General features: G+C 47.3%; 1 protein-coding gene across 1 annotated transcript in view; it reads left to right on the top strand.

Annotated features, from left to right (window-relative positions):
- Positions 1-11,436: 11,436 nt before the first annotated feature.
- Positions 11,437-25,167, top strand: part of LOC311243549 (microphthalmia-associated transcription factor-like) — a gene marked incomplete at both ends in the record, with an annotated part of 94,699 nt that continues 80,968 nt past the window's right edge. The window contains 1 exon segment of the mRNA XM_084332804.1: positions 11,437-11,553. Within this exon segment, the coding sequence (XP_084188930.1) occupies positions 11,437-11,553 (117 nt within the window).

The raw sequence follows: 25,167 nt of genomic DNA, 5'->3' as shown, positions 1-25,167 counted from the left end.
AAAAGAATGCTAAGTTTCTTTTCTATTCTATCTTTATGTATTATTTATCCCTAAACTCTGCATCTTCTGGCTGCCTGATACCCTCTCCTAGCTGAAACCTGCCCACTTTATCAACCAAAAACACACTTCTTCAATATCTGAATTTTAACTAATAATAACTGTCTTACTGCATTTTACTATTATGCTACCATGTCTATACTACCACCAACTATGCTAATATGTCTATACTACTACAGTATAGGCGGCACGGTGGTGTAGTGGTTAACACTGTCGCCTCACAGCAAGAAGGTCCAGGGTTCGATTCCCGCTTGGGGACCAGGTTTCCATGATGCCAGGTACCCAGGTGGGGTATCTCCCAGGCCTTTCTGTGTCGAGTTTGCATGTTCTCCCCGTGCTCGCAAGGGTTTCCCCCCCGATAAGATAAACCCAATGGAAAAACATGCACAACAACAGATCGCTAACGCTGTGGCGTCCTTGACGAAGATGGACAGGAGCACTTGGATTGGTCCCCTGGCGCGGCTCACGTTGACGCCTGTCTGCTCCCGGCTGCCCTTGGGGGGGAAGGACGACCGGATGGGTTAATCGCAGAGACGAATCGCATCGGCGATTCTAAAGAGACAATGCATGCGTGTGTGTTCCGGTGTGTGTGCTAAAAAACTTACCGCTGTGTGTACCGCTAAAACATTGAGTGTCGTTGCATGCCGAATAAAGACCTCTGCAACAGGTCCTGCATTATTTATTATTATTATATAGTATGTACTCAGAGTATAACACTCAAGCTTGACACTGCTAGACAAACAATACTATTTATCCTTGTCTGCTAGATATGTACCACTCATGCTGACTTGTTGTACACAATTTGTAAGTTGCTTTGAATGAAAGCGTCAGCTAAATGACCAAATGTATTTAAATATGTAACTCACAAAACATTCCATGGCCCCAAAATCATGTGGGGACCCCAGACCACAGATCAGATCAATCACCATGGTATGTTAACAGACGAAGAAAGTGCCAACACAGCCCAATGCTGCAGTGCACAGCGGCAGTTTAACAACATTATTATCCCTTACCTTAGATACGCCGCGCCTGCATCCCACAACTTCATCTTTTCCATTCATTCATTCCATGGAGAGACATTGTTGTTATTGACATCATCTTCATCAATGCCATCACAAGCCCTGGAAACATCGAATCCCTCTGCCATTTCGCGCGGACTGGTTCGTTCATCAGTGGTCTGTTTTGATTTTCACTTCCTGATTTGCGGTTGGAGTAAAACCTTACGAAGGGACCCGGGGAGGACCATGAAGCTGCAGCACAGATGTCCTCCACCGAGGCCCCACCCAGCAGAGCGGCAGAGGCCGCCACCCCACAAGTGGAGTGCGCCCTGACGCCCCCAGGGGGATCCAGCCTGGCCAACGTGTAGCAGAGGGCAATGCCCTTGCACAACCAATGGGACAGGCGCTGTTTCGATAGTGCCTTACCGGCACGAGAACCACCGTAACAGACAAAAAGCTGATCGGTAGCCCTGAGGCCCTGAGTACGGCTGAGGTAAATCCCCAAGCACGGACCGGACATGACAGGTGAAGGCCCGCCTCCAACTCACTAGCGTGAGGAGGTGGATGAAACGCCTGAACCACAATATCCCTGGAGCGGAAGGAACTCCGGATATTTTTAGGCACGAAGGCAGGATTAGGCCGCAGAGTGGCACCGCAATCGGAACGAAAGACAGGCACTCTGGTCGTACCGAGAGAGCACAAAGCACACCCACGCGTTCAGCGGAGGTGACGGCCAGCAAGAACGCGGTCTTGAACGACAGCTGTTCCAACGGCGCTTGCTCAAGAGGCTCAAACGGGGCCAAGGACAACCGACCGAGGACCAATTGAAGATCCCAACTCGGAGCCAAAGAGCGTTTTACCGGCTTAGCGCGTCGGGCGCCAAGCAGGAAACGCTTCACAAGAGGGTGGCTGAACAAAACATCACCCTCAAATCCCTCATGATAAGAGGATATAGCTGCTGCATATACCCTCACCGTCGAAGCCGACAGTCTATCAAGGAGAGACTGGAGGTAACAAGGACAGTATCCAGGGAGCAGGACACCGGTCCCTGCCCCCCGCCTTACACCACTCTTGGAACATACGCCATCTGCCCGCGTAAGCGCGACAGTGGAGGGAGCATGCACATTCCGGATGGTATCAACCACAGAAGGGTCCATCCTCTCCAGACTTACCCTCTCACCAGCCAAACCATCAGACGTTGGCACAACACCGGGTGCTGAACAGCGACCCGTGTGCTTGAGTGAGGGCCTTCGCTGACCAAGGAATAGGCCATGGCGGAGCTACCAGTAGCTGGATCAGGACCGGGAACCACACAGCTGCGCCCCGGTCCGGCGCAATCAGGATCAAGGACCTGCGCTCCTCAACGTACCCGTCCCAACAACTGACCTAACAGATGTATGGGGAAAGAATCCCAGGCGGCACGGCATCGGTCCCAGACCTGCCTGGCTATGTCCGGACGTAATCCCCACCCGTCAGGATGAGGACCGCCCCGCGACATTACACCTGTACCCACATTCACCCTGCCGGGGATGTGGGGAGCCCTCAGGCCGCGCAGATCGAGGACACCCATATCCAGCCGCTTGCCGCCCGGTGCAGATGGGGGGAGCGTACTCCAACCTGTCTGTTGATATACGACACTGACGTTGTATTTTGTCCGTCCTGATCAACACCGTTTGAGGACCAGAAGGACCGCTTTCAATACCAACACATTGAACGTAGCGCAGACCGGGCAGCATGGTTTGCCAGCTGCCCCCTACTGCGTTGGCCCGACGCGTCTCCAGCGAGGGAGGCGTCGGTGAAAAACGTGACGTGTGACAGCCTACTGCCCATGGGGACCCCCCTGGTGAGGAACCCCCCAGGGCGAGGTCCCCCAGTACTGACACGGGAACTTAGCCGCTTCCACTTGCCTCTCACCGGGTCTATTTCCATACTGGAAAACCCACCTCCGTAGTGTGTCGACAGGGAGAGGGATGCCCATAGCACTCCAACCGTTGACTGGGAAGAGGAGTACTCTACTTCCAGTCTACAGCAAACCCCAGGCTGGCAGGAACCTGCCTGGTACGAGACCCGACGATCCACCTTGACCGCCAAGGACCAGAACGTCGTCAGGGCAGAATACACTTCGTAACCCCTGACGACGCAGAGGCCCCAGTGCGGCCTCCATGCACTTGGTGAAGATGCGGGGAGCCAGAGAAAACCGAACGGCAGCCTCTGGTACTCATACGCTAACCCTGCAAAGGAAGCGTAGGTAAGCCCTAGGATGGAAGATCGGAGATGCGAATACGCATCCTACAGGTCTATGGAGGAGAACCAGACCCCCACCTGACAGTGTTCAACAGGTAGGAGACGATCCAAAAAATACTGAACCTTCCCATGGGACAGGTCCAGCATGGGTCTGACACCCCCCCTCCCGATTTCTCAGGCACCAGAGAACACCGGGAGGAAAACGCCACGACGATGGCTTGCTTCGTCTACAGAGATTGGATCTCGTTGACCAGAGCTGTCACTGCTGGTGACCCTGACAATAGGGTCTGTACCAAACCCGAAAACGGGTGGGGTTGTGTAAATACAAGTCCCCACCTCAGCGTTCTCTCCATCCACCTCGACATATGGTACTGCCGTAGTCATATGTGATGACACTCCAACGCACCCGCCGCCATGTGGCGCAGGTCCGCCAGGAACTGTAGATAGTCGGCCCGGTACCACCCGCTGTGCGTAGCCAACCCTGGACCCTTGCGAGCAGAGCGTTCCGTGGAGTCAGGTCGGAACCTGACACTACCCACGAGGAAATCGCACCCAAGGGGGGACCCCGACAGAAAGGGCCGGTTTGATACGGGGGAAGCTGACATCAATCTAGGTGACAAAAGCCCCCCCACTGAACACCCCTCCAGAACATGCTGAGGAGTTGTTCTGCAGCCGGACCCCATGGGTTCCTACACACCGTAGCCCTGCAGTGATATTACTACCACCTAAATCACGTGCACCTCTTCTTTTCAGACCACTGCCGATCTCGCGGGAGTGGGAGGCACCAACATGATACCTGGCCTGGCGAAGGCAAGGTCGGGGAAGCCTGCACTGTGTGCCTCAAAAAGGTTTCGAGCCCCCCTGCTGACAACACTTATAGTTGACAGACGTAACACCAGGCTCAACCAACACAGCCAACCAACCATCACGGACAGACCCAGGCTCAGCCATCAACTGGGTGTCAGCCCCTGTCCCCATGAGAAGCGAAAAGTGGCCCGCAGCCAAAGGAAACAATCAGAGCCCCCTTTTTCCGCTGGTGTTGGGGGAGGGAGTGAGCGGAGAGCGGGCTGCTCGCGGCAGGACGGCGACGGCTTGTATATTCCAAACCGAGCCCATCCAACATGGCCGATCCCTCGGCCGCCAAGGCTGTCGGCCTTGTGGACACCTGTCGATTCAACGCCCAGGATACCTCTGGCGGGGGAAAACATGGCCGCCTGTCGAGGGCCTCATCATCGCCGCTGACGAGGCCGTGCTCTCTCTTCTTCTGGCTGTGCGGTGTGAGGCGGTGTGGGGCCTAGGACAATACCGCCCGCACTCCAGCGGAAGACAAAAATCCTCTGCGGAGAGGGGAGCCCTGAGCGGTTATAGCTTGCGGCTAGGTCAAAGCTAATAACGTCAACAACCTTGCGCGATGTGTCGACGTCGGCTGGCCCTCAAGGCCCCGCCACCAGACACCATTTTTTATAGAAACAGCAATTCGAACTAAGTTACTAATCGCTGCCAATTCCATACCGTGGCAGTACAGGCTTTAGCAGCCCACCAGCCACTCGCCGGGCCAACCCACCTCATGGCGTCGGCCGGGCGGGGCACTGTTTCAACATGTCAAAAGCAAAGGACTGATGTAAACACGGAGCACCAGTGGTGGTTGCAAACAGGAACCTCCACTGTGGTGTGCACCATGAAGGGGTTAATGAATAAATGAACTAACACCACGAACATACTGTAGAATGGGCAAACCCATGCACACGACGTTAAGGGGAGGCGGACCAGAGAGAACCAGTCCTACATTCATTCATAATATTCACAACAGCACACCAGCCCTAGACCTCAGCTCATTTACCCAAGAAGGTAAACAAAGCCCCCCCCCGCGCTACTCCCCCAGTAGACACCGATTGACCATCAGCATGAATGGTTGGGAGGAGGGAAAAACTGTAGTATAGACAGACATTCCCGTAGCAGAGAGACAGAATAGAAACAGTAGCCCAAAAATAGCATAGCGTTAGCCGCGCGCTTCAGGATAACGGGGAAAACAACAACGTTTACCCAGATATCCCGCCGCTTGCGCCAATACACACTCGGTTGTCTCTCGGGACAACCCGAGCACATCACAAACGCCAGCATTTGTCATGCCTAGTGACATCCCACAGCGGGGAACAGTAGAACATTGACCCAGCATTTATAGCATTTTAGTATTAGCAGCGCGCTCCAGGACAGCCTGGGAAACGTCCACCTCTTAGAGGGACGTTTACCCAAACATCCTGCCCCTGGCACAAAATACAACTCACAACAAGCAGCATTTACTAACACCAGCGATAATGCCTAGTGGCGTAAGTCCTACCTTGTGCGAGGTAGCTCGATAGCTACACCTCACACGCTGTCCCCTGTCTGCTGCCAACAAGACAAGGAAACTACCGAACTCGACGCTGATCCCGCTGCAGAGTCACAGAACCGCCAGAACATGCCGCGAAGATTTCAGGGGTAGGCAAATCTTCGGTAAGCACTCAATATTATCTAAACTTTTCGAACAGCTAGTTGCATAGGGCGACTTGCATCCGCTATGATGGAAACGAAATTAGAGGAAGAGTGAGTGGTGGCCATGCCCAGTACTAAGTAGCACGCCACTAGGGGCGGGGCCTGGCAGGTGAGGGGTGTATTTGGTTTTTTCGTTGATGGAGTACAATAGGTACATGAGATGAGGTATATCTCGGTATGGCATAAGAGCGGGACGCGATGCAAGTACGCTATATAACCCTTTCACTACCACACTACAGAATGTTAACCCTTTACTACCACACTACAGACGGTTAACTGTCTGTAGTGTGGTGGTGAAAGGGTTAACCTTCTGTAGTGTGGTAGGTAGTGAAAGGGTTAAGCACAATAAACTTGGAACATATAATGTAGACAATGGTCTAGTAGTCAATTAAAATGACCTGACATGCAGTGAAGTGGACTGTTTTATTCTTGCGACCCCTTCCTCACCGCTACACACAGACCAACCTTGCAGCCCGTGTCTGAAGATCACTGAGTAGAGAGCGATTCATTCATGGTCAATGGCATCTTCTGAGAGGACCCAACATGTGACCTGCAGGGCAATATATCTGTGACCAGTTAGTTTTATTTTTTTTGCTTGTTGTGGAAGGAAATTATCCGAATCTGACTCAATGTATATATTGTTTATATATTTGTATATTTTGTAGTGTTTTGATTATTTTACTTATTTTACTGTATGAAGCACATTCTCATACAGAACCAAGCATTTCACTGTAATGTATATGTAGGCCTATACCTTATATGACAAATAAAACAAAACTTGAAACAATGATGAATGAATGAATGAATGAATGAAAACTTTATTTAACAGATTGCAGAATGGGTACAATACAGTACGGCTCAATACATACAATTGTTAAGGGGATGCAGACCTGAGAAAGACGTTTGTCTTGTTTCCATCAGGGTCCCCCATTTTCAATTCATATAGTGTGAGGTTTTGTCCGCTGCTCACCTACTCTCTCTGTTTCCTTTAAGCCTACTGTTGGGGAATTTCCTTCTCACTCACTCTCTCTAGCCCCCACCCTCTTGTTCGTTACTCTCGTTTGCTCTCAGCGGCCACACCCTTGTACTACCTGTCATTATGTGTTTGATTGGTCTGGTGCCGAACTCACACTTTTAGTTCGATTATCAATTACCTCTCGCACCTGTGGTGCGATTTAATTAGTTCCCCTGTGGCCTTTAAGTACCTGGCTCTTCCACTCTGTTCCTCGTGGGGTCGTGTTGTAACATGCCGTAACTTTCGGTATCATATTCTCTATCATCAAGACTCCTTCGGGAGGTCCTCTGTTCTGTCTATGCTGTTTTTATCTCCGGCGTAAAGATGTGCTCCAGCCTTCGCCTCCTGTCGCCGTTGCCTGAGGGAGAGACTGGACTGCGCTCCCTAGACTTCCACGGGAGGCATCCCAGTGATCCACTTCAGACCTCCGCGCAGCAGTCGTCCTGACGCACATCCAGACCTCCGCGCTGCAGACGCCCAGACACCATCCAGACCTCCGAGCTTGGCACGCTCCTCCGTACCAGCGCGCACTCCCAGCAGACGCGCATCATCCAGACCTCCGAGCTTGGCACGCTCCTCCGTACCAGCGCGCACTCCCAGCAGACGCGCATCATCCAGACCTCCGAGCTTGGCACGCTCCTCCGTACCAGCGCGCACTCCCAGCAGACGCGCATCATCCAGACCTCCGAGCTTGGCACGCTCCTCCGTACCAGCGCGCACTCCCAGCAGACGCGCATCACCCAGTCCCTCAGCAGAGCCCCAGTCTGCTAGCTTAGCCCCGGCTGCTAGCACAGCCTCTATGATAATGCAGCCCTTGCTGCTGGCATAGGCCCTGTAGCTAGCCATGCCCTGGCAGCTAATCCAGTCCCTCTGCATGGCCCTAGTCTGCTTGCTTGGCCCCGGCTGTTAGCACAGCCTCTATGTTAATGCAGCCTTTGCAGCTAGCATAGGCCCTGTAGCTAGCCGGGCCCAGGCAGCTAACCCGGTCCCTCTGCATGGCCTCCACTTTTTGTGTAGTTTTCTCCCACTGCTAGGACTGCCCTTTCAGCTAGCAAGGTCAGTTTTTCTCACACTGCTAGGACTGCCTTTTCAGCTAGCAAGGTCAGTTTATCCCACTGCTAGGACTGCCCTTTCAGCTAGCAAGGTCAGTTTATCTCCCACTGCTAGGACTGCCTTTTCAGCTAGCAAGGTCAGTTTATCCCACTGCTAGGACTGCCCTTTCAGCTAGCAAGGTCAGTTTATCTCACACTGCTAGGACTGCCCTTCAGCTAGCAAGGTCAGTTTATCTCCCACTGCTAGGACTGCCTTTTCAGCTAGCAAGGTCAGTTTATCCCACTGCTAGGACTGCCCTTTCAGCTAGCAAGGTCAGTTTATCTCACACTGCTAGGACTGCCCTTCAGCTAGCAAGGTCAGTTTTCTCCCACTGCTAGGACTGCCCCTTCAGCTAGCATGGTCAGTTTGCTCCCACTGCTGGGACTGCCCTTCAGCTAGCAAGGTCAGTTTATCCCACTGCTAGGACTGCCTTTTCAGCTAGCAAGGTTAGTTTATCCCACTGCTAGGACTGCCCTTTCAGCTAGCAAGGTCAGTTTATCTCCCACTGCTAGGACTGCCCTTTCAGCTAGCAAGGTCAGTTTATCTCACACTGCTAGGACTGCCGCTTCAGCTAGCAAGGTCAGTTTCCCCACTGCTAGGACTGCCCTTCAGCTAGCAAGGTCAGTTTTCTCCCACTGCTAGGACTGCCCCTTCAGCTAGCATGGTCAGTTTGCTCCCACTGCTAGGACTGCCCCTTCAGCTAGCAGGGTCAGTTTTCTCTCACTGCTGGGTCTGCCCCTTCCAGCTAGCTTGTTCTCTCATGCTGGTCCAGCCCTGTCTGCCAGCCTAGCTCCGGCAGCTAGCGCAGCCTCTATGTTAATGTAGCAGTACAGCTAGCATAGGCCCTGTAGCTATCAGTGCCCTGGCAGCTACCCTTTCCCTCTGCTAGCCTAGCTCCGGCAGCTTGCGCAGCCTCTATGTTGATGTAGCAGTACAGCTAGCATAGGCCCTGTAGCTATCAGTGCCTGGCAGCTAACCTTCCCTCTGCTAGCCCTTTTCCGGGTGCTCCTCTTGTTACCCCTCAGCTACCATGGTTACCCCTCAGCTCCCTAGTTTACCCCCCGGCTACCCTGCCCCAGTTGCTTGCCCCACTTTTGTTGTGGCTTCCCCTGCTGGCCTGGCCAGTACCTTTTGTTTTTTGCCTTGTTTTGTCCCCTGCCACTCTGTCTGTATTTTTTTGGGTCGCCGGGTGGCTCCCGTTGAGGGGGGGGTACTGTGAGGTTTTGTCCGCTGCTCACCTACTCTCTCTGTTTCCTTTAAGCCTACTGTTGGGGAATTTCCTTCTCACTCACTCTCTCTAGCCCCCACCCTCTTGTTCGTTACTCTCGTTTGCTCTCAGCGGCCACACCCTTGTACTACCTGTCATTATGTGTTTGATTGGTCTGGTGCCGAACTCACACTTTTAGTTCGATTATCAATTACCTCTCGCACCTGTGGTGCGATTTAATTAGTTCCCCTGTGGCCTTTAAGTACCTGGCTCTTCCACTCTGTTCCTCGTGGGGTCGTGTTGTAACATGCCGTAACTTTCGGTATCATATTCTCTATCATCAAGACTCCTTCGGGAGGTCCTCTGTTCTGTCTATGCTGTTTTTATCTCCGGCGTAAAGATGTGCTCCAGCCTTCGCCTCCTGTCGCCGTTGCCTGAGGGAGAGACTGGACTGCGCTCCCTAGACTTCCACGGGAGGCATCCCAGTGATCCACTTCAGACCTCCGCGCAGCAGTCGTCCTGACGCACATCCAGACCTCCGCGCTGCAGACGCCCAGACACCATCCAGACCTCCGAGCTTGGCACGCTCCTCCGTACCAGCGCGCACTCCCAGCAGACGCGCATCATCCAGACCTCCGAGCTTGGCACGCTCCTCCGTACCAGCGCGCACTCCCAGCAGACGCGCATCATCCAGACCTCCGAGCTTGGCACGCTCCTCCGTACCAGCGCGCACTCCCAGCAGACGCGCATCATCCAGACCTCCGAGCTTGGCACGCTCCTCCGTACCAGCGCGCACTCCCAGCAGACGCGCATCATCCAGACCTCCGAGCTTGGCACGCTCCTCCACGCAGACGCACTCCAGATGCGTCTCTCTGTACCGGCGCGCACTCCAAGCAGTGGCGCACCACTCTGACCTCCGCTCGGACAGCCGGCTCCCCGGTGGCGACGCTCTCGCCCCGCTGCTGTTCCAGCGCTCTTTGCGCACAAACGTCTGGGTGAGTTTTTACTGACTGTCTTGATCAAATTCCGTTTTCGTGTGTTTCTATAACACTGAAGATTACCACCTTTTTAATCAGACAGTCACTCACCCAGCGTGTGCCTTTGTTTGTTTTCACTGGGATAATATTTTTGGACTTTACATCTCCCACTGTGTATTTGTTTCACACCGAAGATATTATTCACATTGGATTGTTTTTTGGACTTCACTCTCACTGTGTATTTACACGAAGATATTTTTCACTTGGGATTGTGTTTTGGAACATTTGCTCACTGTGTGTTTACTCTTTTCCAGTATGCAGCTCCTGCCCTCGTCCTGTTCCAAGGCCTTACCCTGTTTGTCCCCAGCCCGCCTCCGCGGGCCTCTGTCCCTTCTCCCCTTTCTAGTCCTCCCTGTCCAGTTCCCCCTAGTTCCTCCCTGTTCCTGACTTCCCTTGCCTTCCCCTTAGCCAGCTCGCCTCTTAAAGGCACTGTACCTTTCCCTTCTTGTTATTCCAGTATTTTGTGTTTCTCCCTTAAAGGGACAGTGCCGTTTTTTCCTTCTGTTTCAATAAATGCCCGTTTCTTGGCTTACCCTCATACCTGTCTTGTGTTGTGCGATTGGGGTCGGTTACAAACCATAACAATATAGATCAGAATCAATGAATGTGCAGCGGAACGCGGAAGTGATTGATTGATTGAAAACTTTATTTAACAGATTGCAGAATGGGTACAATACCAGTACAGCTCAATACACACAATTGTTAAGGGGATGCAGACCAGAGAAAGACTTTCGTCTTGTTTACATCAGGGTCCCCCATTTTCAATTCATCAGGACATATATGACATACATGACATACAGATAGACAGTACTGCTACATCTACATCTATGCCATACCAGATTTGCAAATACAGTACTGTTTGTGTGCACAAGGTAGGTCTAAGCGGCTAGCCGTACAGTAGCTACAACCACTTATGTCAAGGCTCTAATAAATCAACATTCATTCATTTGATGATGACAGCGCGCTCTCCCCCTCACGAGCTCCATATAACGCGGAAGTGCTGTGGTCTATTGACAGATCTGTAGTATCCTGGTCCTTGTAGTCCCTCTGTCAGCCAGACCCACGTTGGGCACTGCGCTCCTCTACGCCTGTCCGGAGAACTACAGATTTTTGTGCGGCGTTTGCGCTCTGGGTCTCGGAGCGAGAGGCGACTCGCGTGTGTTTTATATAGCAAACTAGTAGTACCGCGTTGGAAATAACCGTTCCTTACTTTTCGTTTGACATTATTTTCAAAAAGTTGACATTTGTCGCGGTATGCAGTCGGAATCGGGAATAGTTCCCGACTTCGAGGTCGGAGAAGAGTTTCAAGAGGAACCAAAAACGTATTACGAATTGAAGAGCCAGCCGTTGAAAAACAGGTCAGTTCTGTCTGTGCCCTGCTGGCCGGTGGACAGTTATTTCGCATAATAGTAAAGCGGGGGGTTTGTTATTGTCGTCGATAATAATCACGCTAGGGGTGTTTTGATGACTGCACAGGATCCCTTGGTATCAGCTGTTTCGTTGGACGCGTCTCTCCCAGCAGGATGCCACACTGGAGCCGGTCCGGCTGAGCGCTCCTGCAGCCTGCCTCCCATTCCTTATTATCCTATTGGCCCGAAGTTATGCAACCCTTGGGTCTTGTCTTGTCAATACGATACGATAATATTCCTTTACAAGGGGATCAATAAATGAATATCTTATCTTATCTTATTGACGAGACAAGAGTCAAGAGACAAGACAACACCCAACCCCCCTGGGATCAATAACAATAAGGAATATCTTATCTTATCTTATCTTATCTTATTGACGAGACAAGACAACACCCAACACCCCTGGGATCAATAAAGGAATATCTTATCTTATCTGATTGACGAGACAAGACAACACCCAACACCCCTGGGATCAATAAAGGAATATCTTATCTTATCTTATTGACGAGACGAGACAACACCCAACACCCCTGGGATCAATAAAGGAATATCTTATCTTATCTTATCTTATCTTATCTTATTGACGAGACAAAACAACACCCAAGGGTTGCATAACTTCAGGCCATGCAATAGGATAAGCATAAGGAACATCAACTTCAAATATTAGCTGAAGATATGCTTTGTATTGCTGTGTTTTGACTAGAGGACAGGGTCTGGTCGGTGATCATCAGCTTTACTTAAAGTTGTGTGTTTGTATGGTTGACTGTAGCCTATAGTAAGACTGTATGCGCACAAGGCTTTTATTTTGGATTATGCAGTTTGTCTCCCAAAATAATCGTGCACGGTGATGCGCACGGAGCGTAACAGAGCTACGACGATGTTACAGAGGTCGCTATACCTAACAGTAGGTCGCTAGCCTAATCAAATACGAATAATGACGTGTCTTTCTAAATTAGTATTTAATTATTGCAGCTTTAAAGGTAGAATCTGCATCAAACAGCGACCTCTAGGCAAAAGAGCCCCGCTTGGTAGTGCACTTTGTATACTTTTTTGTTTTGGTCTGATGTGTGGTTTGAACTTTAGTAACTTTATTATACTGTGAATTTCTCCAGACGTCTCTTCGCAGAACCCAAGGTTTGGCCAGCTGCAGTAGCAACCCCTCCCCTATATGCCCCCTGAAATCTAACCCAAACAAACACCAGACACACAAACAAACTGTAAACAAAGTGCAGTACCATGTTGTCATCTTTTGCCTAGAGGTTGCTGTTTGGCGACATTACAGATTCTACCTTTAACTCAAATGCATGTCATGCGTAACGTTAGCGTGTAAAATGGTTGCTGCTCGCCTTATGTAGCCTAAAAGAATGCTCTACTTTACAGGCCCCGTTTACACTGGTGAAAAATGCTTCGCTTTACACATCAGGCTTTGAAGAGAGCTTTTGCCCAAATGGAAGAATCTATTGATCTAGCATTGGCCATTTCAATTTGGAAGCAGTAGACTGCATTTGCAGCTAAATTATCCAGGTTTCACTACAAAAAACAAAAACAAAAACAAAACTTATCTCCGGGTTTCACTACAGAAAACAAACAAACAAAACTCTCTTTGGCTCCAGACTCTCATCAATGTCAAAGCCATTCCAGGCAGCAAAAGAAAACCACACAATTGTAGCCATAGTTAACTACTGACTTATTAAAAAAATCTATTTCCAGCCATAACCTACAGAGGCCTCTCCAAACAATGACAACCTAGAGCTGAGTCGGGGCCATAGTCTGATTTGACCTTTCCCCCCATATGCTGGGAGTCAGAGCCTATATACTGAACGCCTGTGCTTTCAGTTACATCTCCCCCTAATGTGAATAATATCCTTGTAATGCCTTGTTCTGAAGTGGTCAGTGACATCACATTACTGTTTCTAATCACTTCTACTGCAGAGCCGAACACAGTTCACTGGCAGCCTTGTCAAAGTAAAAAACAAACAGAAACATTAAAAATCTCTAAACATTTCTGAGCATAAGATAAAAAAAAAAAAAAAAAAAACACGACTCCTTATTTGTAGTTAATTTTCTTCATAAAAGGGTGACAACTATATGGCAGACCAGAGAGACACTGTATTTAGTGAAACTGTACATCTATGATGATGATGATGATGATAATGATAATGATGATTGATTGATGATGCTGATGACATTGAACCCTACAGGTATTTCATGGCATAGCAGTTGAAAGAATGCAAATGCTGTCTGATCGTCTGTTGAGCAGTATTGCCTTCTCTGGTCTTCAGGCTTCTGCACTTCTTTATCATTTTGCTTGTGGCAGTAACACATGACCTCATTGTCAGTGAGAGAGAGAGAGAGAGAGAGAGAGAGAGAGAGAGAAGGAGCGGGAGAGGGAGAGGGAGAGAGGACAGTGCTCCTCTGTGTCTGGACAGAGCTCTTATTGCAGACAGCTCTTTCTACCCCTCCCAGGTCATGTTATTGCCCTTAGTACTGTGTGGTCTATCCCTTTTTTTTTTAGCTGCGACCAGCAGCTCTGAGACAAAAATGTCCACCCTCTCTAGAGGCCACAGGTTTTGCCCTAAGAGGCTGAAAGTGGAGGTCATGGAGGTCAAGTGCGTGTGTGTGTTCATGCCGAATTGACTGGGGGGGGGGGGGGGGGGGGGGGGGGGCGTGGCAACGGGAGTGTCGGCCTATCGCGCCCAGTGTAACCATGAAGTGAAAGCGCCACAGACTAGCCGCAGTAAGTCACGCAACAATTGGATTTAATGTCGGTTATCATGGGTTTATCACTGTTTGAAGATATTCCACTTCCCCTTCATCTCGTCATCATCACACGAGTACGATCCTCTGCGATCGTTGTCACATTGACTTTGTGTGTTGAAATCACAGACGTCGCCAACCCTCTGTGGATCATATAGTTGACAATAGACACAATTGATTGTTTTTTGATGCCTTGTCACAGCTGCCTTTTGATTTAGTCGATGATAGCAGTTGTCATCATCCTCCCTTCCCTTCCCTTCCTGGAGAGAGACACTTTTTTTCCTCGTTCTTCTTGCCGTCTCAGAATAATTTTGATGGAGCACTGAAACCCACCGCAGACTGCGTGTGTGTGCCAGACTCCGTGTGCCTAATATAGACCTGAGACAGACGGCAGAGCGGGTCTTCTATGCAGTGTAAATGAGATGTATAAATTTAGCAGCGGTTGCGATATCACAGAAGCCAAGAGTTGAGCTTCCATTTCTTTTTTGTGTTGTTGAAGTGATACTTAGTAAGAATCAAGAATCAAGAATCAAGAGGTTTAAATAAAGCAGACGGTGGCATGGCAGTTCCAGATTTTTTACAATATTTTAAGGCTTTCACATTAAGACCATTGAAAATATGGTTTGATCCCCAGGCTTTGGTATCTTGGAGAGAATTGGAAGAAAACATAGTAGCCCCACAGAGACTGAAAGACATAGCACACACTAAACTTTCAATCAAGCATTGTGAGCGGGAATTTGGCCCCATAATTACCCATGCAATCAGAACATGGCGGGAAACACAAAAGAAATATCCTAACCCTCAAGAATGGCATAATCACACTCCCATATTCAATAACAATGCACTCTTAATGGGAAAACGCCCTATAAGATTCCCTATATGGGAAGAGCATGGCATACACTCATTAGGGGATATTTTTAATAACCAGGGCTTCTGTAGTTATGGCGAAATATGCACAAAGTTTAACCTCACCGAGTCCACATGGCTTTTTTATATACAGTTACGACTATGTCTGAGGTCTCACGGTGTTCCATTACTCATACCAATTGAACACCACAGATTCCACAAATATTTCTATGAAAGAGAAACATTAGGAGGTTTTGTATCAGGTTTTTATTATCAATTACTAACGTCCTCGTATGAAACCCTTCAACTAGACACTGTCTGGAGGAGGGATATACCAGACCTGGAAAATGACTTTGATTGGCAAGGAGCCTGGGCAAATGTCAGACTCACATCAAGGAACCCGGATCATCAACAAATCAATCTGAACTATATTCACAGGACATACTTGACTCCTATAAGACTGTGCAGAATGGGGCTTAAACAAGACTCCAAATGCTCCCAATGTACAAATGGGGACGAAGGAACATTTATGCACATGTATTGGGACTGCCCACCAGTTAAGGCATTCTGGAAAGATGTGTCCCAACAGTTATCAAAACTCGTATCTTGGAATATACCTGTACACCCCTCGGTATTACTATTGAATGATGTTTTTGAGTTTGCAGTGAATCCACAGCTAAAGAGATTGGTTTTATCGGGTATCACAGTAGCTAAAAAGCTGATCGCATCACGCTGGTTTCAACCGGAAAAAATGTGCCGGAAAGTTTGGTTTCTTACATATCTCGATGTGATATATCAAGAAATATCTACAGCAAGAATTCTGGGTCTCAATGAATCCAAAATGACAATGTGGGTAGAAGTGGTGGAGAGAATAAAAGCTAGCTTATAATGGTAGTGTCTGGTTAGGAGTGAGGGATAATGGAGGTACTATCCAAGGGGGGGTCCGGGAGGGGGGGGTTCGAGCTGGAGCATATGTGTGTAGGGTTTTAGAAAATAGGTTTAGGGGTATATTCTATACTAACATTTATATAATTTTATATAATTTATATAATTGTAATTTATTGGATATACACTGTATACGGTCAAAATGTTATTATGGACTATTTTTGTTTTATCTTGTTTCTGTACTTGCATGTAATTTTAACCACCTTGACTGAAAGTTTCATTATGCATTATGTGTTGAGTACTGACTTTTAATAATTTTTGTTCTGCAATAATAAAAAAAATATAAAAAAAAAAAAAAAAAAATCAAGAGGTTTATTTGTCACATACATACCAGGGCATACAGTGAAATGCGGGTGGTCATGCCCACATCGATTGTGCAATAATACAATAATAAAATAGACTGAGACTGAGTCAGATAGTATGTCTTCATGTTTTTCTAATACAGAGGCTCTCATACCTTCTCCTGCAAAGGGCTCCCAGATTGATACGTTATAGGCAGGGGTGTAAAGTACTTGAGTAATTGTACTTCGTTACAATACTTAAGTACTGTTTTTGAGCGAATTTGTACTTTACTCGAGTATTATTAGGTTTGTATACTTGTACTTTTACTCAATTACATTTCAGAGAAAAAAAACATACTTTTTACTCCTTACATTTAAAATGCAGACATACAAAGGTACAAATCTCGCAGGTCCAACAATTTTAATTAGTTTATTTGTTTCTCTGGCCGAACTAACGTTAGCGTTATTAATCCTGCTGCCGCACTTTATTTAAAAACAGCCAATCAAATCCCCATCAATGGAAAATGAACCCGCCCATACCCATGCTGATTGGTTCTTGTGTAAGACTAGAAAGCGGGGATCTTTGATTAAACACCTGCTATCAGAAGAATAGACCTTCAGATTTTTTTTACTTTTACTTTTTAGTACTTAAGTACATTTAAAAGTAGAAACTTTTTGACTTTTACTCAAGTGTGTTTTTAGCCAGATACAGATACAGACTTTTACTTGAGTAAGATTTTGAGACGGTACCCATACTTTCACTTAAGTATCATTTCTGGGTACTTTTTACACCCCTGGTTATAGGTCAGTGAAAGGGATACTTTACCAAAAAAAACAATGCTGATTTATTTTGCACATAATCTCACACACACACACACACACACACACACACACATCCAAAAACTCTAAAACAGTTTTGCACACGTTTATTTAGTTAGGGTACCTTGTGTATAGTATACAGCACCTGTTTATACTGTTTACTTTACTTACTCATGGTCTATATTCAGATTCAAATTCTTAACCCCCATATTTTATTGTAACGTATAATATAACTGATGATAGGGCATACAGACCCTCATCTGCACCTTTGATTACACTGTTTACTTTCTCATATTCTTATATTCAGAGTTAACTATATTGTTTACACAGTTTATTTCTATCTTTATTATAATTGTATTGCCTATATTTATGTCTTTCTACTATTACCATGCCCATACCTGTACCTCCCCTCCCCCATGCTGCTATGATGCCCATGTAACAGAGGTGCCGCGTGTCTATCCACAGTCACGATGGACAGTGTAGTGAAGTGGCTGTGGACGTTAAGCGGTACTGCAAGTAAACTCACTCCCCAGAGGCATCCAGACCCATTACCAAGAGGTGAGTTTATCTCTTGGTACAGTGGTACCCGCGGCGCGGGAGACCGGGGTTCAACTCCCACTCGGGGCATGTCAAAATAAGACCGGTTACACCCACATTTCCCCAAGGGGATCAATAAAGGAATATCTTATCTTATTTAGTTTGACAGTTATTGAGAGTAAATCATTTTGAATATGGCTCCCAGTGATGTCATCACGGACATTGAATCCTTGTGTTGTGTTAATTTCAGCTTCATGAAATGATGTAGATGAACGAATAGCAATGTCTTATAGGGATAAGAGACTGCAACCTTATAATTGAATTTAGCTGTAATTAACACAACACAAGGATTCAATGTCCCTGGTGACATCACTGATGGCCATATTCAAACTCATAAATGAATTATGAGTAAATTTACTCTCAATAACTGTCAAACTAAATGAATGTGTGCAAAATGAATCGGCATTGTTTTTTTGGTGAAGTGCCCCTTTAAGATCTTGTCAGGGACCCCCCCCCCCCATCTGAAATTGAATACCGAATTCCATAACTGTCTAGGCAGGATAGTTGCTCTTGTACATTCTCACATTGTAACTTCTATTGAAGAAAATATTAGTGAAATTAAACTATTCCTCATTTAGCTGAGGGAACCCTGTCAAGCACCCCTAGAGGTCCCCAGACCCCACTTTAAGAACCACAGTTCTACTGAATGTTTTATTTATTTATTCATTAAAGGAACATGCCAACCTTTTGGGAAATTAGCTTATTTGCCATCTACCCTGGAGTGATTTCATCACCTCAAAAGCCCTGTTGATCTTTGAAAAACACGGCTTTTGAGGTGATGAAATCACTGCGCCCAGGGAGCAGTGGTTCGGCAAAAAATAGTTCAGAGTATCACAATATGTTTACAGGAAAGTTTTGGAGTTGTGTTTGGAGTGTATTTCGTGACTGTTGGGAACTAGGCTACACTGGCACACCTACCTCCAGTGAATGACACTAAGCTAGGCTAACGGCACGGCTGTTCCCTAAGCCTAATGCATGCACAGAGAAGAAAATGGTATGCATCTGCTTGTCTAACTCCAGGGTAGATGACAAATAAGCTAATTTCCCAAAAAGTTGGCGCGTTCCCTTAACATTTTTACAAATGATGTACATTGTACCATTTCCGTGTTGATTGATGTAGCCTACTACCTCTAGGTCACCGTGGATTGCATACTATTGTAAAGTTGTAAATGACTACAGATTGTAAAGTTGCTTATATTAACGTTATTTAGTCAGAATGCACCTCCAGACGACATGTTTCCCCTGCTCCCCTGTCAGTCAAACAATCTTTTTGTTTCGTTGCGTTGCTTCATAACGGATACCGTTCATACAATCACACAACACATTATTAGCCTACATGCCGTAGAACACACCGGTCAATCGGTCAAGAATGTCAAATAATAACAAACACAAACCGTGGTGGAGTGTGCAACATGTCAGGAGGAGGAAGAGGAATCACCCCCCCCCCCCCCCCCCCTTGAGAGAAAGCTGAGCCAGACGCAGAGGAGTGTACCCAGAGATTATACTTAAGTAAAAGTATGGCTACCGTCTCAAAATCTTACTTGAGTAAAAGTCAGAGTATCTGGCTAAAACACACAAAGTTTCTAATTTGAAATTAATAGAAATTAAAATGTATAACGTTAACATTAGTTTGGCCAGAGAAACAAATATACTAATTAAAATAGTTGGACCTGCAAGATTTGTACTTTGTAGGTCTGCATTTTAAATGTAAGGAGTAAAAAGTATGTTTTTTTTCTCTGAAATGTAATTGAGTAAAAGTACAAGTATACAAACCTAATAATACTTGAGTAAAGTACAAATCCCCCAAAACAGTACTTAAGTATTGTAATGAAGTACAATTACTCAAGTACTTTACACCCCTGAGGAGCGGGGGGCCAGGCATGCTCCAGGAGGACGAGAGGCCAGACTAGAGTTTCTCCCCTTCTTCAAGTCTGGGATACGTCATTGGCTGAGTGACTGACACAGGTGGTGGCTGGGGAGGATAGATCAGATGGTCGCTGACAGTCACACCTCGTTGCTGTGAAATCATTAGTGCTTCAATGCATCGTCACTCATTATGTGGCTTTTAATACACGTGTTGGATCCGTGATACGGAGTCTAATGACGGCATGTCTTCCCTCACTGAAGCCATTCCCTCACTGAAGATATGAACATCCTGTCTTCATACCTGAGGAACTGGCGTCTCAAGCTCAGCATGGGAAAGACAATGTCTACAATGTTCCACCTCAACAACAGGGAAGCGACCCGGGCCGTGAGATGAGCGTCATGGTGGATAACGTCCGGCTACAGTACCAACATACCCCCACATACCTCGGTGTGAAGCTTGACAGAACAACACCTGGAAGGTGCCAGGGGAAAAACAACCGCCCGTGCCGCGCTGATACGACGACTAGCCGGCACCACATGCGGAGCCTCAACAAAGACACTGCGCATCTCCTCACTGGCCCTGGTGTTCTCTGCCGCCGAGTACTGCGCCCCGGTCTGGTGCCGTAGCACCCACGTGAAGAAGCTGGATGTTGTCCTCAACAGCGTCCTGCGGACAGTCTCTGGTTGCCTACAAGCCACACCGGTAAACCAATTGCCCGTACTACTCGCTGGTATTGCCCCGGCTACCATCAGACTTCCACAGTATTTGGTTTCAATTACCAGTAAGGTGGGTTTCAAGAGGAGACTAAGATGGGCTGTAATGCAGAACGAGATTGATTTTGGTTGGGTCTATGTCTAATGAATGGGTTCTTGTGTTGGGTTATGTGTTGATTTGGAATGTCTTTGTCTATGGTTATGAGGAGTATTAGAGTATTAGTGTATGGAATGTCGTGCTGTTTTTGAGCACGTTTTAGTTTTCTCTGAGATGTCTCCGTTTGTTGTTTTATTGATATTTGATTTGTTCTATATGTTTGTATATTTGTTATTGTTCTATATTAGACGATTTTGCATACTTATTTGTTTGTATGTCTGATTTTGTTTAATGTTCTATAATTGTTTGTATATTTTATTGGTGTTTTATTGATATTTGTTTTGTTTTTATGTTGTTTTATTGATTATTCTTGTTTAATTGTTTGTATACAGACCCCAGGAAGAATAGTCGCTGCTGAGGCAGTGACTAATGGGGATCTGAAATAAAGAAATAAAGACGAGAAGCAGCCACACTGGCCCTTTCCCGCAAGGCACAGATCAGTGCATCCCACCTCCTCCACAATACCACCACAGAGACACCACGACGTGTGCGCCTAAAGTCACGGCGCCCCTTTTCCATGCAAGCCTACAGGCTACTCCACACAACACCATCTGACACTTCCAAGGCCTCCTGGGTCAGGACGAGATGGAGGGACCAGTGGAGGTCAGCAGAACCATCCAGGCTGCACCTCTACATCAATGACCCTGTGGACGTCCCTGGTCAGGACTTGCCCTGGAAGCAGTGGACAACCCTCAACCGCCTAAGGACTGGCGTCGGACGCTACGTTCCAATGAAGAGGTGGGGCCTCAAGGACAGTGCCTCATGCGAGTGTGGAGCCCCTGCACAGACTGTGGAACATATCATCACCAGTTGCCCCAAACACCGGCCACCGTATGGAGAACGCGGTCTGATGGAACTGGACGATGAAACGTTGGCCTGGCTTGCCTCAACGGAGCTGCAGGTCTAAAGACACACGCCAGAAGAAGAAGGCTTCCCTGTGCAATCCTCAGCTATGGATAACGAGTTACTAGGAGTCCAGTTTGTATCCTCAACTATGGATAGTGAGTTACTTGGCATCCAGTTTATATCCTCAGCTATGGATAGTGAGTTACTAGGCGTCCAGTTTGTGTCCTCAGCTATGGATAGTGAGTTACTAGGTGTCCTTTTTTTATCCTCAGCAGGTGTGTAAAAACTACCCAGAAATTATACTTAAGTGAAAGTATGGGTACCATCTCAAAATCTTACTCAAGTAAAAGTCAGAGTATTTGGCTAAAAACACACTTGAGTAAAACAGAAGATGGCCACAAACGATAGTACGAGTGATGAAGAGGACGAAATGGAACATTTCATTGCCCCGGAATAAAACAATGTTTTTACTTTTTTAGTACTTAAGTACATTTAAAAGTAGAAACTTTTAAACTTTTACTCAAGTGTGTTTTTAGCCAGATACTCTGACTTTTACTTGAGTACAATTTTGAGATGGTACCCATGTGGCAGATATCATTCCCCGTCCCATGGCTACGTGAAGGATGGGAGATACTACTGCCACGAGGAGAGGAGAAGCAATTAGGCAGCTGATTAGGACTGATAGAACACACCTGTGCACCATTAGATCACACACATCCCATATGCACACACACCAGACACGCATACCATAAAACACTAGGACAGATAGAGTATTGTTGAGTGGAGGTGAGGTAGTAGTGGAGTGCAGAGAGAGAGTGATTGTTGATACGGAGTTGTGAGAGGTAGTGAGAGGAGAGGTGAAGGCGAGAAGGTGTTCATTGTGTACTGGACCCTAGACTGGCTGAGAAACCCCCTTGTGTACTGACCCTGGACCGGAAGACAAACTCTGAGTATTGAACAATCCCTTTTTTGTACGAGAGCCTGATACGTGTTTTGACCCTGGACTGTGATACGATTACCCTAATGCCCATTGGACTTGTGCTGTTAAACAATAAATATCCTTTATTTATTGAAATAGTTTGTTTTGGTCCGTGTCGAGCTTGAACAACACCAGGCTCGTCACACCATACTTTCACTTAAGTATAATTTCTGGGTACTTTTTACACCCCTGCTTATTACTGATTACTCCTTTCTAAAGTAATCAAAAGGACTTTACTGATTAGTTTGTATCAAAGTAATTAGTTATGTTACTAGTTACGACGTTACTTGTTGCTTTCGAAAGTTACCCCCGAAAAAGTAATGTACAAGCTGTTTTAGCATCTGTTGTCTACCTCTTGGAGTGCGGCCTTCACATTACTGTAGTCTCTCTCTCTCTCTCTCTCTCTCTCTCTCTCTCTCTCTCTCTCTCTCTCTCTCTCTCTCTCTCTCTCTCTCTCTCTCGCTCTCTCTCTCTCTCAAGGTAGTCAGCGTCTTTCTCTGTTGGCAGCTTGACATTGTTCTTTGTCAATAGGTCACATCTCCTCGAAGATGGTGAGGTTCTTCAGACCTTCTCACTCACTTGTGGTTGTTTGCCCTGATCTTAGATCCAGGTTCTGTTGTTTTCTTTACATCCATCACTGGCACTGGTAGAGGCTTCCCGGTCAGCGTTGGGTTTTTTATGCGTCAAGTTGTCACATTGTCATGCTTCCGTGTCAGATGCTTCATCAAATTAGATGTTGTCTTTTTTGTGGTTGCAAACTCTTTGCTCCCCACACACATAGTTCACAACGGACAACTATTGAACGCGTAACGTTAACCTCTCTTCCTGCTGATTTCTGGCCAGTAGCTGACGTGACCTCCCTCTGACCTGCTCACACACACACTTTGTCAATCTGTGTGCTGATTTTATGCCTATGTTCATTTTATACTAATTGCTGTGGTGCACTCTGGAGTGCGGTCCATGTGTGAAGAGTACTATATAGATAGTTATTCATATTTATTATTGTTATATTGTAGAAATGTGTGCATTGAAATGTCTGTAAAGTCTCGACGACATTGAAAATGAGGGTGACCTCAATTGTATTTGAGAATAAATAAAGATTGATGATGATGACACGTCATCTACCGAGGACTATGTATAAACGTAATTGAACCTTATAGGAGGCATTCTGGCAATGATGTAACGCAGTAAGTAACGCATTACTGCCCAATACTGGCTGTGATTGTGTGCGTAGCAGTGTGAGCTGTGATAGGTCTACTTTTGTGGCGACAGACGGACAGAGATACGGACATTCAGGCAAACCCTGTTCTTAAAATTCTTTTAAAGATCTTTTTTAGGGGCGGCTGATTGGCGCAGTGGGCAAGGCGCTCGCCTCTAATGCAGGAGACGCTGGGTTTGAGCCCAGCTCTCGGCGTTGCTACCGGCTGGCCGGTCGTTCATACTAACACAATTGGCAAGTGACTGGGTGGGAAAGCCGGTGGGTGGGGAATTGATGTTGTGGACAGCGACTCCTACAGGTCGGTTTGGTGACGCCGGTGCGACAGAAGCAGGAAGTAGCGGGGGCAGCGTGAGCCTCCCACGCGTTACTCCTCGCCACTGAGAGTTTGAGCTGCTGCGGTGAAAAGATGCGACAGGCTGCCTCCTCGTGTACCGGAGGGGACACGTGATGCAAGGCTTCTGTCCTCACTACAACCGACCTGTGGGAGGCATAGTCTAGCAACGTTCAAGACAGGGGAGGGAAGAATTGGATACTCGAAATTGGGATGGGAGAAAAATAGAAAATGGGGAGAAAAAGTGGATAAAAAAATATATATATCTTTTTTAGGGCATTTCTAAGTGCTTTTATTGACAGGACAGTTGGAAATTGGAAGAGTGAGAGAGATGGGGAGGACATGCAACACATGTCCCTGGGCCGGATTCGAACCCAGGACGTTGCGATTATGCTGCATAAGCGTAGTTACGTGGTGCGCCTGTAGCTACTTTCGTATTGCCATCTGCGTTGTGTTTCAGTTCGACCCCTGTTAAGGGATTCCCCCGCGCGAGTCTCGAACCCCGGTCTCCCGCGCCGCGGGCGACATCGCAGACCACTATACCAAGAGGTGAATTCACTTCTTGGTAACGTGTCTGTATGCCTTTTATTTTTTTTAAGGGGGAGTGAGCTTAACTTGCAGTACCGCTAACGTCCACAGTCACTTCACAACACTTGAAGTCCATCGTGACTGTGGATATACTCGTGGTACCTCCGTTACACGCCACTGGGGCGCCCCGAGCAAACCCTGTTCTTGACGGCTCGTGGCCAGCGCCACGCCGTAAGAATGGTAAATGGCTGCTTTTTTATATAGCGCTTTTATCCAAAGCGCTTTACAATTTGTTCCTCACATTTTACCCATTCACACACACATTCACACACCGACGGCGGAGGCAACCATGCAAGGTGCCAACCTGCTCATCAGGAGCAATTAGGGGTTAAGTGTCTTGCTCAAGGACACATCGACACGCTGCCCAGGAGGAGCGGGAATCGAACCGGGAACCTCCGGATTGCCAGACGACTGCTCTACCTCCTGAGCCACTGTCACCCCCGAACCTCGGGATGCATCCATCCCCTTCTTACCTCACTGCTGATAACGACTGAGTCATAAAGGGGACATATTTTTGTTACTTTCAACAAGTTTTTATTTTTTTTTGTTATCTTTTCCCCCCTCCTTTTTTCCGATTTTTCTCCCATCCCACTGTTAGTCGTTATGCCAATTCCCAACCCCCTTCCTGGTT

Source organism: Notolepis coatsorum (assembly GCF_963971535.1).
Source record: "Notolepis coatsorum genome assembly, chromosome: 17".
NCBI lineage: Eukaryota > Metazoa > Chordata > Actinopteri > Aulopiformes > Paralepididae > Notolepis > Notolepis coatsorum.
Note: the sequence above shows the minus strand (reverse complement) of the source record. Positions and strands in the feature narration are given on the sequence as shown.